General features: G+C 37.2%; 1 protein-coding gene and 1 non-coding gene across 2 annotated transcripts; both read left to right on the forward strand.

Moving 5' to 3' along the window:
- Positions 1–3,122: 3,122 nt before the first annotated feature.
- Positions 3,123–3,286, forward strand: LOC118151692 (U1 spliceosomal RNA). Its single transcript, XR_004740131.1, has one exon. It is a non-coding gene; the product is annotated as a U1 spliceosomal RNA (small nuclear RNA).
- A 7,099-nt stretch (positions 3,287–10,385) lies between these two features.
- Positions 10,386–17,516, forward strand: CCNG1 (cyclin G1). The gene is made up of 8 exons (XM_035284393.3): positions 10,386–10,595; positions 11,736–11,999; positions 13,549–13,802; positions 14,706–14,784; positions 14,865–14,963; positions 15,186–15,310; positions 15,360–15,380; positions 16,183–17,516. The coding sequence occupies exons 2-8, from the start codon at positions 11,736–11,738 to the stop codon at positions 16,247–16,249; spliced, it is 909 nt and encodes a 302-aa protein (XP_035140284.1). The 5' UTR covers positions 10,386–10,595; the 3' UTR covers positions 16,250–17,516.
- The last annotated feature ends 364 nt before the right edge of the window (positions 17,517–17,880 follow it).

A 17,880-nucleotide genomic window follows, 5' to 3' on the forward strand; every position in this document is an offset into this window, starting at 1 on the left:
ACATCCAAAAAAATCATGACAGGGAAAAATGCTGCATGAAAAGTTACTATAAAGAACCTTAAAATGATCTAAAAAAATACATGAAGCAAAAACTCATGGAATTTCAGGGTAAAATAGACAATGCCACAATAAAAGCTGGAGACTTTATACTCTGCCTTCAATGATGAATAAAACAATTATGCAGAAGATTTAACAGGAAACTGAAGACTTGATCAACACAATCAGTGAACTAGACCTAACGTATATATCTAGAATACCCAACAACAGCAAAATACACATTCTTATTATTATTATTATTACTATTTTTAGAGAGATGTTGTCTTGCTAGGCTGCCCAGGCTGGTCTCGAACTCTTGTGCTCAAGTGATTCTCTGCCATGGCCTCCCAAAATGCTGGGATTACAAGTGTGAGCCACTGTACCTGGCCAGTACACATTTTTCTAAGGCACACATAGAACATTCTTCACAATAAACCATAGACTAGGTCATATGCCAGGTCTCAATAAATGTAAAGGAATTAAAATCATACAAAGTATATTCTCCAGCTACAAAGAAACAAAATTAGAAAATAACAATGAGAGAAAGTTTGAGACATCTACAAAATATTTGAAAATTAAACAAGAAACTCTCACCAGACGCGGTGGCTCAAGCCTGTAATCCCAGCACTTTGGGAGGCTGAGGCGGGTGGATCACAAGATCAAGAGATCAAGACCATCCTGGTCAACATGGTGAAACCCCGTCTCTACTAAAAATACAAAAAGTTAGCTGGACATGGTGGCGCGTGCCTGTAATCCCAGTTACTCAGGAGGCTGAGGCAGGAGAACTGCCTGAACCCAGGAGGCGGAGGTTGTGGTGAGCCGAGATTGTGTCATTGCACTCCAGCCTGGATAACAAGAGCGAAACTCTGTCTCAAAAAATAAATAAAATAAAATAAACAAGAAACTCTCGAACAACGAATGGGACAGGGAAAAAAATTTAAATTGGAAAATAGCATGTGATGAATCAAAATAAAAAACACATGCCAAAGCTTATAGATGCAACTAAAGCAGTGCTCAGAGAGAAATGTATAGCTTTAAATGCTTTTTTAAAAAATCTCCACTCAACAATGTCATCTTCTAACTAAAAAAACTAGAAAAGGAAGAGCAAACTAAAAGCAAGACCAAAGATGGAAATAATAAGTTAAAATAAAAATAAATAAAACAGAGAAGAGAAAAACAATTGAGAAAATTGTGTGTGTGTGTGTGTGTGTGTGTGTGTGTGTGTGTGTGTGTATAAACTTCCCAGCAACTTTGTTTACAGAGAAAAAATTTTTTAAAACACAAAAATTGTAAGTTTGCAAAAATGAACTAAAATGACAAATCCTGGCTGGGCACAGTGGCTTACATCTGTATTCCCAGCACTTTGAGAGTCCAAGGTGGGTGGATCACTTGAGGTCAGGAGTTGGAGACCAGCCTGCCCAACACGGTGAAACCCCACTTCAACTAAAAAAATACAAAAATTAGCCTGTTATGGTGGTATGCACCTATAATCCCAGCTACTCGGGAGGCTGAGGCATGAGAATCACTTAAACCCAGGAGGTGGAGGTTGCAGTGAGCCAAGATCATGCCACTGTGCTCCAGCCTGGGCAACAGAGTGAGACTCCAACTCAAAAAAAAAAGACAAACTTTTAACTAAATTGGCCAGAAAAAAATAAAATTCAAATTATAAAAATCAGGAAAGAGGGATATTACAACCAACCTCAATAAAATAAAAAGAATTACAAATAAATAATATTCATAACTATAGGCTAACAACTTAGATAACTTGGATAAAACAGAAAAATTTCTAGAAACATACAAACTTTTTAAATTAACTCAAAAAGAAATATAAAATCTGAATAACTTTATAATAATTAATTATAATGTTAAGTAATTTTAAAACTTTCCACAAGAAAAGTCCTTGCTGAGATGGCATCACTGGTGAATTCTATCAAGCATTTAAAAAAGAATCAATACCAGGATGGTTCATTACATAAAAATCAATGTAATACGCTCCATTAACAAAATGAAGGGAAAAAAAAAACCGTTTGATCATCTCAATAGAGGCAAATAGCATTTGACAAAACTCAACATTCTTTCATGATAAAATCACTCAACAAACTAGAAATTTAAAAAATTATTTTACCATAACAAACCACAAATAAAAACCCATAGCTGACATCATATTCAGTGGTTGAAAGACTAAAAATTTATTCTCTAATATCAGAAACAAAGACAATTATGCCTGCTTTCAATATTCCATATAGTCCTAACAACAATAATTAGACAAGAAAATTAAATAAAAGCCATTTGTGATGGTCAATTTAATGTGTCAACTTGACTGAGCTAAGGAATACAAAGATAGCTGATAAAATATTATTTCTGGCCGGGCGCAGCAGCTCAAGCCTGTAATCCCAGCACTTTGGGAGGCTGAGGTGGGCAGATCACGAGGTCAAGAGATCGAGACCCTCCTGGCCAACATGGTGAAACCCCATCTCTACTAAAAATACAAAAATTAGGCCGGGCGCGGTGGCTCATGCCTGTAATCCTAGTACTTCGGGAGGCTGAGGTGGGTGGATCACCTGAGGTCAGGAGTTCATGACCAGCCTGGCCATCACGGTGAAACCCCATCTTTTAAAATATACATATATATATGTTATTTCTGATGTGTTTGTGAGGGTATTTCTGGAAGAAATTAGAATTTGAATCAGTAGGCTGAGTAAAGAAGATCTGCTCTACCAACGCAGGTAGGCATCATCTAATCTGCTGAGGGACTGAACAGAAAAAAAAGCAGAAGAAACAATTCTTTCTTCTTGAGGTGGAACATCCATTTTTCTCTTGCCCTCAAACATCAAAGCTCCTGGTTCTCAGGTCTTTGGACTGTAGCCTTACACCAGTTTTCCTCCCATCTTTGGTTCTTAGGCCGTCAGATTCAGATTGGGAGACACCCTGTTTCTCAGACCTTCAGATAGGTTTCTTGGCTTTCCAGCTTGCAGACAGCAGTTCATATGATTTTAGCCTCCATAATCATATGAACCAATTCTCATTTTACATATATACATACACTTATATTTTATTAGTCCTGTTTCTCTAAAAAACCCTGATTATTACTTACTTGGCAGGGGAGATACTATGATCACAAAGGTGGTTTTCCCAGGGCGAGGCTTATCCATTGCACTCTGGACGTGCTGACTCCTGCAATTTCCCCAGATGTGGGAAACTCAACTGCATAATTTGTGGTAGCTGGGGAATGCATTCACACTTTCCCCTGAAAACAAACAAACAAACAAAAACCCTGAATAATACAGCATTCAAATTTAAATAAACAACAGGTGTAGTGACTCACATCTGTAATCCTAGCACTCTGATTTCAAACTATACCATAAGGCCATAGTCACCAAAACAGGTATAAAAATAGGCACATATACCAATGGAACAGAATCGAGAACGCAGAAACCCAAATACTTACAGCCAACTGATCTTCAACAATGTAAACAAAAACATAAAATAGGGAAAGGACACCCTTTTCAACAAATGGTGCTGGGACAATTGGCAAGCCACATTAGGAGAATGGAACTGGATCCTCATCTCTCACCTTATACAAAAATCAACTCAAGATAGATTAAGGACTTAAACCTAAGACCTGAAACTATAAAAATTCTAGAAGATAACATTGGAAAAATCCTTCTAGACATTGGCTTAGGCAAGAATTTCATGACCAGGAACCCAAAAGTATATAAAGCAAACCAAAAGTATATAAATGTAATTAAAACAAAGATAAATAGCTGGGACCTAATTAAACTAAATAGCTTTTGCACAGCAAAAGGAACAGTAAGCAGAATAAACAGAAAACCCACAGAGTAGGAGAAAATTTTCACAATCTATGCATCTGGCAAAGGACTAATATCCAAAATCTACAACAAACTCAAATCAGTAAGAAAAAAACAAACAATCCCTTCAAAAATGGGGTAAGGACATTAACAGACCATTATTAAGATACACAAATGGCCAACAATCATATGAAAAAATGCTCAACATCATTAATGATCAGGGAAACACAAATCAAAACCTCAATGCAATATCACCTTACTCCACTTAAGGAAAACAGAAGACCAAAGAAAAATAAAAAATATTGGTTTATATTTATTGGCTGATTTCTATTTCTCCCAGTTTATGTGGTCTTAGGAGATGCAATCCACTTTATGGTCAGAACAATATGAAGACTAACGTTATTGTAAGGACAAAGACTCTGATAAAATTGCCCAGTCATTGATGTCAGCAGTGCCATGTGTGGTAATTTATTTCTTTCTCAGAAAATGACTTATGTCTACAGATAATAATAATATCTGACATTTATTGAGAACTTACATGTACTTTTTTCCATGTATCAGCTCAATTGATACCCACAACAACCTTTTGGGTAGTACTGTTATTCAAAATATGAAGATCTGGAGGCTGAAAGCTTGTAAGTAGAGAAACAGGCCCAGACTGCAGTCAGTCCCTTAGTGCCTCAACCAAATCACTGCTATTAGTTATTAAAAGTTCTTCTGTAAGGCCAGGAATTACAGAAAACTTCATTATGAAATCTGCACCAATGTTATTTGGCACTATTATTTATCACTTCCAAGTATTTTCATACCAACACATACTGTGTTTATCATTACATGATGTAAATGTATATTTCCATTAAAAATATAAATATCCACAATGTACCTAAAGATTTTATTCTATTTGACCTAAATCTATGCATGGGTGACTTCCAACAAAATCTAGATATTTTAAGAAGGCTTGAACAAACTGATGTGCTATTCCTATCATATTTTCACTACATAAGGGCATATAAAATCCATGTTTTTATTTCTTCCTCTTACTTCGACACTGATGTAAAGCTCCTAAACTTTAGAAGTGACAATATTTTAAATCAGGAAGAGCCCTTTGAACAATTTGATACTGAAAATCAGGCATATAAAATAGCTACAGAAAACACAAACATTTATAAAGCATTTTGTGATCATTCTTAACATCTACTCAGAGAATTTTAAGCATGCTAAATACATAGAATTTCTGCTCTTTTGTGTTGTTTCCTTCCACTGTAGTCTGTATTTGTCTAGAAGCTTCTATAACAATACAGCTGACTGAGTGTAAATCGACTAGTGTCAATTAAATCGACCAGTGTCATATAAGGCCTCAGACTGTTCCAGCAGTCAGATACATCTTTACCCTGCTGGCTCCTTCCTGACATCATTTAAATAGGCACGTATCTAGCTAGCTCATCTTTGAAAAGCAAACTCCCCTTCTCATCACCATGTTCACCCTCTGTCCATTGCCTCTACCTCTTATAGTCAAGTTCCTTGCAAGAATGGTTTATTTACTTGTTGGTTTCATATTCTCTCCTTGTTCATACTGTTTTATCCTCTCTGCAGCACCAGATATCAGTGCTCATTCTCTCCTTGAAACTTTCTCCTGATTCCTATAACAGCCTCTCTTATTTCCCTCTTCCCTCTCTCTTTTCTCCTAGATTCCATTTAGAGATTCCTTTTCCTTAGATTCTCCAGATTTATCGTCTTCAACTCTCCCCAACTGATCTAGTTCCACGACTCAAATCACCTCCTAGTGATGATTAGTCTCAAAGCTATCTGTAGCACCAAATGTTTCTCCAGCTGCCTTTTCAACACCTCCACCTGGAAGTCCCTTAGATAACTTGAACTGAAGTTTTCCTCCAGAAAACATGATCTTTTTTCTGTATTCCCTGATAAATACATAAATAGAACCCCAACTCAAACTTTGGCTAAAGCTCACTGCAATCTTCTCAGTTTTCTTTCTAAGTTAAGGAAATGGCCTTTAAACTGCTCTTCCTGCTTCCAGTCTTGGCTCATCTCTCCAATCTTCACCATGATGCCAAGTGGTCATCCTAAATCACATACCCACTTGTGGTGTTCTCTTTAAATTCCATGGTAGGTTCTCCAAAGACTGCAAAGTCCAACATTTCAAGAATGGTATACATGTCCCCTCAACAAGAGCAACTGCTTCTCTCCCCAGTTTCACTGCTAAACCACCTCCCTCAACAGCCTCTGTACTTTAGCCAGAGTAATCTATATTTCATTCTTTCTCTTGTGCCTTTGCACATAATGTTGATTTTGTCTGCAATGCCCTTCACCAACCCTTGGAATGCCAAGGGGGGGCTCCTCACTGCCCTCTACCAGCCATAGAACCTGGCAGCAAGGGAGAAGCTCTAACCCCACCAACAGCAGAGGCAGTGAAAAACAACCTTGGGATGTACTAATTATTAGAAAACTGAGGTTGAGGGAGAGCAAAGAGCAAAGAGTTGGCGAAATCAGAGAGGGGGATAAAAGAGTTAAAAGGCTAGAAAGAAAACGAAAGTAGTAACCTGAAACAAGAAAGGCCTTACGTGCAGTATTTCATTTTCCAATTCTCAACTCCGCCAAAACGTTTTTGGGTACATGGTGTGTGTGTGTTTGCATTTGTGGGAGGAAGGTTAGCAGCCTAGGCAGAAACCTGGATAAGAAAGGAAATTGTTCTCCCCTTCCCATTCCTTCTCCTTCCAAAGCAGGAGACAACTAAAACACCAGCAGTGCTGGCTTCTGATAATTCTATCAGCTGATAAATATCAGCTGAAGGATAATTACCCAGCTGATCCTTCTGCTCTCTTACCTTCACAGAGAACAGTAGCCAACACACCCTATGGCACAAAAGCTGTAGCATTTTTTCATCTGGGATTACAAAATACCATGGTGTGGAAGTTCTCAAGAAATACTTGCTGATGGACAAACAAAGTAAATCATCAGCATGGGCAAAATGTTGATTACTGAAGCTGGGTAATGAGTTTGAAATGTTCTGAAATAGAAACTTTTTTTAAAAAATGCAGTAAAATCCAAATTCAAGTTACATGTACATTTAATAAATAGTAAATAGTTACTAAACATGAGATATGTAAAATATCCCACATTTCTGAAGATAATAATAATATCAGAGTTGTCAAAGGCATGTGTGTTTAAGTTCTGCACAATGGCCTGGCACATGGGAGATATATGATAAATGCAAACCCTGTATCCTACGTTATTGGCTGGTCTTGGCTTTGAGCTTTAATCAACGGAGTCTAAATAAAGCCATTAGAGAAGAGAGGATCCCCCTCTAATGTCACCCAGTGCCTTTATATAGCAGTGGTTACTGAACAAGTCAAAAATTTAGTTTTTCATGGAATATATAGTAAAACCTCAATTAATTGGAAGGGGTTATTTTATCTGAGTATAGAAGAGGTAGCTAGAATCTGAGCAGAAGGATATACATGCAATTCTTAATCTGGTTTTCAATGTATGTTTCTCTCTCCGTCTCCTCCCAGCCATATTTAATTTCCCTGGTATCCCAGGAGCTAATAAAGAATCAAAGAAGTCACTGCCAAACAAGTTATCTTCAAATGAGTAAGTCAGACTAGATGCACCACAGAATAGCTAGAGAAGTGGAGGAGGCTGTAAATGTGTAGTTACAGGAAGGATCAGAAAGTAGAAGGAGACTCAGCTGAGATCTTTTTGACCCTTACTTCCTTGGCCCTTATCATAGTTGGATAAGGCTACACACAAAAGTACTGAACATTTCTCAGGGAGCCTGAAGAAAGGGAAAGGTGATTGGATATTGTGTGTGCAGGAGGGAAGCCACAGACTCCCACACCTCCAAGACGGAAACAAACAAAGCCAACGAGGAATTTCCCTGTGAGTCAGGGCAGTGTTTGACACACCGCCATTGTTTTATACCTGCTTGTTATAATCTTTGGTGTTCAAAGGCATGTCTACAGTCTACCATGTGGAGAATATGATTAAATCTTTCAGTTACTGCCTGGATTCTTGCCCAGCCTCGAGGCCATTATTCTGCACATTAGTTCTCGTTGTACTTAACTGTTATGGAGAAGAAAGTGTGAGGATAGGAATTGAATACATCATTGAGCCTAGACTATACCCCCAGAAGTCAGTCGTTTAACAAATTTTTAATAGGAATTCATGATTAAATCCACACTTCTTTAAAAATAAAATCATAGTTAATGAAGGGCTCATTATCTCTATTTCATAAGAGTGGATAATTGAGTATTACACGTCCATATTTTGTTAATTCTGTCTTTTCAATTATTTAAATGATGGTCTATATTCTAACATTTTGAAATGAAAATGGCAGATGGGGTTGGGGAGGAAGAAAAGTAAAGAATATCAATTTGACTTGATTTATATGTAATTAATATCTCTCCAGTACTAGTGAAATAATTTTTTATGTAAGAAATTTGAGATTTTAATAAAAAGTAAAATATTATAATGTGAAATAAAATATTCTTATTACATAAACAATGATATATTACCTAGAAGCCGTCAAGTGAAAATTTCATGTCTAAAAAGGTGTAGAAATTAATACCTGCAATTTAGATACTTTTATCAATGTTAAACAAACAATTCTAATACTCTGATTATCCTTCTAGCTTGAAAACAGAGGACTAAGTCTGACAACAGAGAAAACACAATCGAAGTGTGATTAACTAAGAAATTTCAAAAGAAATAGTCAAGGGCTACCATTTATCAAGAAATCTACTGTGATCATAATGACTATGCGCTTTCTGTTATTTAATCCTCTTCATAACCCCATGAATAATGTATTTTTACTTCCTATTGTTGAGAAAAGAAAATGTGATTAAATAACTTGCTGAAAGTCACATAACTAGTTATTAGCTATTCCTGGAGATGAAAATAAGTTTATTTCATTCTAAAATCTATGTGTTTATATTGCCCACAGATTACATGTTCTACAAGGACAGGTACCAGTCTAGTTTGTTCTCCACTGGACTATGCTATATGTTCAATAAACATCAGTGAATTTATGCATACTTTTCCCAACCATAAAGATTTTTTTTTTTTTTGAGATGGAGTCTTATTTGTTGCTCAGGCTGGAGTACAGTGGCACTGCAACCTCTGCGTGGGTTCAAGCGATTCTCCTGTGTCAGCCTCCTGAGTAGCGGGGATTACAGCTGTGTGGCCACCACACCTGGCTAATTTTTGTATTTTTAGTAGAGACAGGGTTTTACCATGTTGGCCAGGTTGGTCTCAAACTCCGGATCTCAGGTGATCCGCCTGCCTTGGCCTCCCAAAGTGCCGACATTACAGGTGTGAGCCACTGCTCCCCGCCTGCCATAAAGATTTTATGATTCGTTAGCCATTTTTTAAAAATTGTGCATATACATTCCTAATTTTAGGAATTAGGAATAATAGGAACTAAAAGCCAAAAGGAAAAACTGCATCTATAAACTTACACATTATAGCAAAAAGTATTTTTTGCAATAAATGACTTGTTAAAGGTTATAAATTGCCAATTTATATTCACTAAGTAAGCTTATTTTCAAGAGGAACCAAGGCCTCTTCCCCATTTCAGCCCGTTTCTCAAACTGACCTGATTATGTGGCTGAGGTATTATTGTGAAGTATCAATGTTTTCTCTGGTTTTTCCTTCCCCTTTCCTCCCCACCCCTTTCCCCGCTTTCCAGAGTTTTGTTCTGTGGCATTGCCTTAGGTAAGTACAGGGCAGGGCAAACAGCAGAGGTGACAGCAAACCTTCCAAATTTTCATTTTTCAAAGCAAGAGAAACTGAACTGGGGCCATGAGAACAGAGATATGCAACTACTGTGTAATCCATAAGAGTTTAGAACTGACTTCTTGTGCACCGTTTTTCAGGCCCTTTTACTAATGGACCTGAATTTGCTTAAGCAAATTGATACAGGGTCAAGACATTACACAGTCTAACTCCATTATTTGATAAATTGTACAAAAAGGAAACTAAGGCAAGGATCAACTGTCTTCCAAAGTTCACGAAGAGAGCATTCTGGAAGTAGATAAACCACATCACAGAAATTCCACCACCTCTTTATCTGTAATGAAAAATCAAAGCCTGACTTTTTCTTTTTTAACTACTCACTGTATTTTTAGAAAGACGGGGCAGAACCGCTGTAGAGCTTCTAAACCCCACAGAACAAACAGTACATTCTGGAACAAAACCCCGGCCAATCGGCTGACAGACGTTTGACCTGACCCAGGCAAGGGTTGATGCAGAGTATTTAATTCCGCCCGCCTGTGAATGAAGACGCTTTGGAAAATTCTCCAGTGAGAGACGCTTAGAGGTAGAGGCGGGGAAGGGGGCGGGGAATTTGACGCCAGATAACGGGAAGTGTGAACTGATTGGCCAGGTTTCTTATTCCATCGCCCAGCCGTTTACGGATCGCGGAAGCCATCCATCAAAAGAATTACACCAATCAGCGACGAAAATACCCCCTTCTCGCGAGAAAGCTCCGCCCTCCAATATATTTCTCTGCAGAGCCGACGCGGCCCCTTCGGCTCCGAGCTGACCCTGATCTGAGCCGAGTTGTCTCGGCGGCGTTGCCGAGACCTCCACCCTGGACAGTCCCCCTCCCCGGGCCTCTCTCCTCTTTCCTGCGAGTCCCCTCTCCTCGTAGGTCACTCGGATCTGATATCGTGGGGTGAGGTGAGCAGGCCCGGGGAGGGTGGTTACCGCTGAGGAGCTGCAGTCGCTGTCGAGGTAAGTGGGACTGCGGGGGTGTTGACTGCCAGGTGCGGTTGGGGAGTGGGATTGGGGGCGCAGGGAGCTGGGTTGGAGGCGCGGGGCGCGGAGTAGGTCTGGCCCGCGCCCTTTTCCGCAGTTAACTCTACCGCTGCTTTGAGCACAAGCCCGGGCTTGTCCGCGGCTGGAGGGGCGGAGCCGGATCCGGCCTCCAGAGGTTCCTTACTGTCTCTCGGCCCGGCCCCAGGGAATAGTCAGTGGAGAAAGAATGGAACCCCTGCAGTTAGAGTTTCCTCACACGACCAACTCGGAAGACCTTTTGCCTTCCTCTCTTTAAGTTGGTGTGGCGAGGGATTTTCCTTGTAACCAGGGCTTAGCTTCTGCCCGGGACAAGGTTGTGTTATGCATAATTAAATCAGTGGAATTCCCAGGTTCACCTTTCAGACTACGTTAGCACCCCCGCCCGAATACGTCCTCCTAAAGTCACCTTTTAAGTTTCCTTTCCTAACTAGTTAATACTGAGTATTGTGTGCCAAGAACTGTGCTGTACTCTAAGTAGTGAATAATCTTATTCAAGCTTCACATTCAGCCACAGTTATTGTTACCCTCATTTTATAAATCTAGAAATAAGCTCAAGCTCATCATTATTGTTCAGTGTTTTTTAAGAACCTGCCATAACGTGCTAAGCTCTTTACGTGATTTCATTCAATTCACACAAATCTGTGAGGTAGGTCATAAACCTTATCCCTACTTCATAAATGAGGAACTAAGTACAATTATTAAGTAACTTGAACAATTGATGTTGTTAATAAATGGTAGAATACTTACTACTATTTGCTTTTCAGTTTCTATATCTTGTCTTACGGTGTCTATTCATGGTTATCTGTTGACAATAAATAACTCGAACAAGTATTTCTTGAAGATTTGCGTTTTATTTTTTCTCACAAGCATGGTTCCCTCCCTCTAGGAACTCGATTTAGGTTGTGACCAACTTGTTGAAGGGAAATAACAGATGGCATTTTGCAATGACTTAGATGCACTAGCCGCATTGGGGGATGGGAGACTTATAAATCACTTCTTGGCCCAGTACAAAGATGGCCAAGGAAAGCAGGAAGGACTACTCTCACACTCCTTTCTGGTCTTTTTTTCTATATATAGATGATTGAGGTACTCACAACAACTGACTCTCAGAAACTGCTACAGCAGCTGAATGCCCTTTTGGAACAGGAGTCTAGATGTCAGCCAAAGGTCTGTGGCTTGAGACTAATTGAGTCTGCACACGATAATGGCCTCAGAATGACTGCAAGACTAAGGGACTTTGAAGTAAAAGATCTTCTTAGTCTAACTCAGTTCTTTGGCTTCGACACAGAGACATTTTCTCTAGCTGTGAATTTACTGGACAGATTCCTGTCTAAAATGAAGGTATGTTTGAAGCTACACCTTTTTTAATTTTGCTCAGTGTGTTGTTTTGGAGATGGACTTGTTACCTTTTAGCTGATATTCATAAACTTGATCTTTTTTATTTTCAGCAAATAGCCACAACATTAGTTTTTGTCTACTACGGCATTAATAGGATTTCTTATCATAATCAAGAGTAGTACATCAAGTATTAGACTTAAATACTGAAATGAAAAAGTCTAGTATCAAGTAACTAATTGCAGTTTCCTGGTAAGAAAGTTGGCTGTTTTTTTTTTGTTAAAAACCCTTCTTGATGGGTTGGATTTGTCCACTTATTTACCATTTTTAGAAATTATTAGTGGCAAAAATTTATTAAAGGCTAGATTGTGGCTAAGAATTAAGATATATTTTTTTATCACTACCCATAAATAAGATTGTAAATGTTTTAGTCTTAGACCTAGTCAAGACTTGGTTATGCTTGGCATTTCCAGCTTCAGTGTACATGCATTAGAGAGGAGAGTGTATCTGCAGGAAGAACAACTATCCCAGATAAATAAGACTATGTAGCTTTCAGAGTTTAACTGTTACAAATGCATCTGCCTTTCCTGTACACCGTACTGGAGGAAATTAAGATGATGTGACAATTACAAGGAAACTCATATTTTAGTCCTTGGTATCTAACACAGTGCATCATGAAGAAGGACTTAAGTATTTGTTGAAGATTCAAGAAATGTGTTCAACAGACTAATTAAACTCTTTAGACGTTTCATATGTGTAGGCACTATCTTTGATTCTGTAAATGTTGCACAAATGAATAATATACAGCTGTCCCTCAGGTATAATTCACTCTTATGTGAGAATAAGATCGTTGCTCTTATGTACAAGTCATAATAAGAAAAATAACTACATTATGCCTTTAAAGAGACATAAGTGTACTGCAGAAGAGGTTACAAGAAAAGAGAGAACACAGAGATAGTAATACTGGTAAAAACTTAGTTTCATTTAAACTGGAGGTAAACGACTGGGTAAAGTTTTGACTGTGCCTCATACTGCAGACATTCACAATACTAAGTGATAAAGATTAGTTAGTGAATAGAACTTTACAGGCAGAGTAAACAGTATATGTTATAGTATTTTAAAACTGTTTTATATGTGTTCCTACAAAAACAGGAGCCTGGAAAAAATCCAACATCCTGGAAAGAAATGGCTTATTTTCTTATAGCCATAAAGTATTTCAGTCCTATGTCTTTGACAAGTTAACTTATTTGGTCAAACTATAACAATGTTTACTTGTATTTTTACAGTGATTAAAAAAACACACACATACAATTTTTCTATGCTGAACCAAACATTATAGTGAAACTCAGTCCAATCAGTCAAAAATTGGCTCCAAGTAGGGTCCATAATGTTGACAGGCTATATTTTAGGTATGAGTGGATTGTGTTAAGTTCATCACAGCTGAGAAATAAACCTCAAATATGCATTTTAAATTTGGGTCTCAGTTCTAGGTTATCCTTTATGTTTTAATTGAAATAAAGTAGAGTCATGGACTTCCTGGTTTTGTTTATTTTAGGTACAGCCCAAACACCTTGGATGTGTTGGACTGAGCTGCTTCTATTTGGCTGTAAAGTCAATAGAAGAGGAAAGGAATGTCCCATTGGCAACTGACTTAATCCGAATAAGTCAATACAGGTTTACGGTTTCAGACTTGATGCGAATGGAAAAGATTGTATTGGAGAAGGTGTGCTGGAAAGTCAAAGCTACTACTGCCTTTCAATTTCTGCAACTGTATTATTCACTCCTTCAAGAGAACTTGCCATTTGAGAGGTAAGTGCCCTTTGTTTTGAACAAGACAGATTAGGAAATCAGAATGGTATTGTATGGATATTGCATAAAATCAGTATTGTCATAGAATTCTAACAAAAATAAGTAAAATGACAGCTGTGGCTCCTTGAACTTTAATGTCCAGCATAAGTGGGAAAATGTTCCATCGTCAGTAGCTTCATTAAAGCTAATTCTTGGGATTAAAGTACATTTCAACTTTTATAGAATCTAGTAGAAAAGCATCTAACACAAATATATGGAAAAAAGGACCTTCAGTAGATATTGAAATATTTATTAAAACTAAAAGATCAGGCCGGGTGCGGTGGCTCAAGCCTGTAATCCCAGCACTTTGGGAGGCTGACGTGGTGGATCGCGAGATCAAGAGATCGAGACCATCCTGGTCAACATGGTGAAACCCTCTACTAAATACAAAAAATTAGCTGGGCATGGTGGCGCGTGCCTGTAATCTCAGCTACTCAGGAGGCTGAGGCAGGAGAATTGCCTGAACCCAGGAGGCGGAGGTTGTGGTGAGCTGAGATCACGCCATTGCACTCCAGCCTGGGTGACAAGAGCGAAACTCCGTCTAAAAAAAAAGACTAAAATATCGAGTTATACAAAAGACAGTTGCAGGTTAAAAAAAAAAAAAACTAAAAGAAAATAAATCTTTATATTTGTGGCATAGTACTGTTCATTTTAATTTTTTGGCTGAAATTATTTAAAACAGCCATATGGTACCCTTAAGAAGTTAATATCTCTGATGGAAGGGGAATTCCTTCAAATAGTTCACTTGGTATGATAAATATATGTAAGCTTCACTTTAGAAATTGACATCAATGTTTTTCTAAAAATATCTTTTGACTACATGTAGTATTACCTAATAAAAACAAAACCATTTTCTTTTTAAAGGAGAAATAGCATTAATTTTGAAAGATTAGAAGCTCAACTTAAGGCATGTCATTGCAGGATCATTTTTTCTAAAGCAAAGGTAAATATTTGATAAAGATTACACTTATTTATGTGACTTGTTTTTATATTTGGCATTTACTTTAAATGTCTCTCTTTCAGCCTTCTGTGTTGGCATTGTCTATCATTGCATTAGAGATCCAAGCACAGAAGTGTGTAGAGTTAACAGAAGGAGTAGAATGTCTTCAGAAACATTCCAAGGTATGTCAAGGACATAGCCTAAATCCTATTAACATAACAGCTGTAAAAGAAACTAAACCTCCTGAAGTAAAATGAGATGTCATGTGTTTATTTGAAACTTAAGTAGCTATCCTAACATTTTTTTAATGAGCAAAGACACATGTTCATAGGATTGCATTTATTAATGTAGTTAAATAAGGTGGAATGTACTTTGAATAATAATTTTTTTAAATTTATGTACAGATAAATGGCAGAGATTTGACCTTCTGGCAAGAGCTTGTATCCAAGTGTTTAACTGAATATTCATCAAACAAGTGTTCCAAACCAAATGTTCAGAAGTTGAAATGGATTGTTTCTGGGCGTACTGCACGGCAATTGAAGCATAGTTACTACAGAATAACTCACCTTCCAACAATTCCTGAAATGGTTCCTTAATTGGTAAATGTTTTTCTTAATTGGCAAATTCAGATAAAGAAAATTTTCCAATGCCATAATTTTCTTCAACTAAAGAATAGTAACTATCTTCAGAATAAACAAAATGGAGTTGGAATAGTAAAGGGGAAAATGACATCGCTGATCTAGTCAGCTAATATTTAAAGGCCTTTACTATATACAGGTACACCACCTTAGGAGTAAGGAATTATCCAACCTCTGATACATACATTAGCTGTTCCATTAAATTTTCAGCTTAGAGAACAGCATCTTTGTAGCAATAAAATCATGCTTTTTTTTTAATTGCACACGATCTTGCTGTATGTAGACCAAAACTCTGACTTATTTAAAATTACATAAGCTAAGCAAGACAACAGCACCAGAAGTCTGAAGCATGTATGAACTAATTTGAGACTGTTAGCTTATAAGTAAAGTCAGTATGAACTTGGATATTGTACTTAAAGAAAAAGTAGGCTATGATAGATGGTCTCTACATTAGGTATCTGGAAACTGCCAGGGTGTGTCAACACTATAGTAACCTATCATTGCTGTAGCAGCTGGACTACTAAAAAGTAGTTCTTTGCATTAAAAATGTCGACTTGCTTTTCGCATATGTGATATCCATTCTTGCCATCTAAATTTCCTAACTCAGTGATGATTTATCTTATTCTACTCAAAACTAAATGTTAACATTTAATACATCTACATATGATTACAAACACTAGATATGAACATTTCAGTTTTCTTAGTTTTTAGGCAGACTGCCTTCTGTTAAGTTGGATTTTGTTTGTTTTCTTTATTTAAATAGGATTATGACAGCACCAAAAACCTACTCTGAAGCCTTTCTCCGCAACCTTGTTCTATGGATTCCATAATGTTACAATGGATTTAAGCTACGAAGCCTCAAAACACGAGATAAGCATGATGGTCTCAGACTTTAGAAAACTGCCTAATTAATGTTATGCTGTAGTGGAATTATGTTTAGATTTGAATTCATCTGTGAAGCATTCAAATCAAAGCTAAAAGCCTAAATGTGAAATAGCCTGAGAAGGTAAACTGTGAATCTTCATTTCTATCATTGATCTAATTTTAGATATTAGATCATTATCTTTAGGTGATATTGAAAATGGTATTTGAGGAGCCACACTAATACCATCAACTATGTCTTCCCACAGCTTTAATCACTTTCATTATTCTAATCCTACTCCTACTTAATTTAAATATTAAATTTTAAGTTATGAAGTTTATGTCAAAAGCAACATTTCACAAATGCACCTTTAAGGCATAATAAGGGTTAACATTCTAGGCAGTATAAACACACCCCATAATGCAAGTAATAGATAATCCAGAAATGTGGACTTGATTGCTATATGGGAATTACATTTAAATTTGAGGGCATTTTATATAAAGAAAAATACAGACCTAGAAAGTTGGTCATATTCATTAAGGTATCTTTAATATTTTTTTCTAGAAAACAGGTGACATTTGTATCTACGATAAAATTTTTATACAGAACCTACTGCCTCAAACTGAATCCCATCAAGAAAAGTAGTTTCTATTGTATTAGTAACTCAGAATAAATTATCACTTCGAAAATTTGCTTTCCCACACCAAGGTAAGTTCAGGCTAGATTCAACATTCCAGAAGTTTTTTTTTACTAAAGACTGTTTTTAAATTAGAAATGATGGCAGTTTTATAAAAAGAGAATATACTTCCACTGATGCCCTTACTGTGCTGAAACAAAGTCTTAAGAAAAGCAAGTAGACACCTTCATAACTATGAATGAGGCTGCTGAGGTAGTGTGTAGGATTCTCCATGTCAGTGAATGTAAGAAGTACAGTGTTAAAGTGTTGTAAACAGTTACTCAGTGCAATGTATAGCCTAGGTCCATCCAGAATGGCTGTAACCAATTTGACATCATGTTATGATCAATACACAATGAAAAACCAAAGAACCACAGTATATCTTAACTTTTATAAACCATGTTTTATGGGTAACTTTTTAGTTTTCCCAAAAGGCTGATAAATTTCAATATTTTGAATATGTCCTTGTTAATTTTGAGTTGGCAGAAGTAAACTAACCAACTACCATTATGTTTTAGTACTAAGGGATATACCTTTCAATAAAGTTACTGAAATGCAATCCTTTGCTGGGTGGTTTTTGTTTCTGATTTAATTATGTTTTGGCAATGTGGTAGCAGAAAATTATAAAAAGCTATCTGTACTATGTTTAAATTTAGTACTAAAGTTAGATGCATAGTACCAGAAACAATAAAATCCCTATTAAAAATAGGATGAGTATTAGCTGATACTTTTTTTTTTTTTCTTAGACAAGGTCACTCTTGTCAGTCAGGCTGGAGTACAGTGGCGTGATCTTGGGTCACTGCAGCCTCGGCAGCCCAGGCTCAAGAGATCCTCCCATATCAGTTTCTGAAATAGCTAGGGTTACACATACATGCCCTGGAACCTGGTGGTTTTTTTTTTTTTTTTTTTAAAGAGACGGGGGT

Source organism: Callithrix jacchus, chromosome 2 (assembly GCF_049354715.1).
Source record: "Callithrix jacchus isolate 240 chromosome 2, calJac240_pri, whole genome shotgun sequence".
Taxonomy (NCBI): Eukaryota; Metazoa; Chordata; class Mammalia; order Primates; family Cebidae; genus Callithrix; species Callithrix jacchus.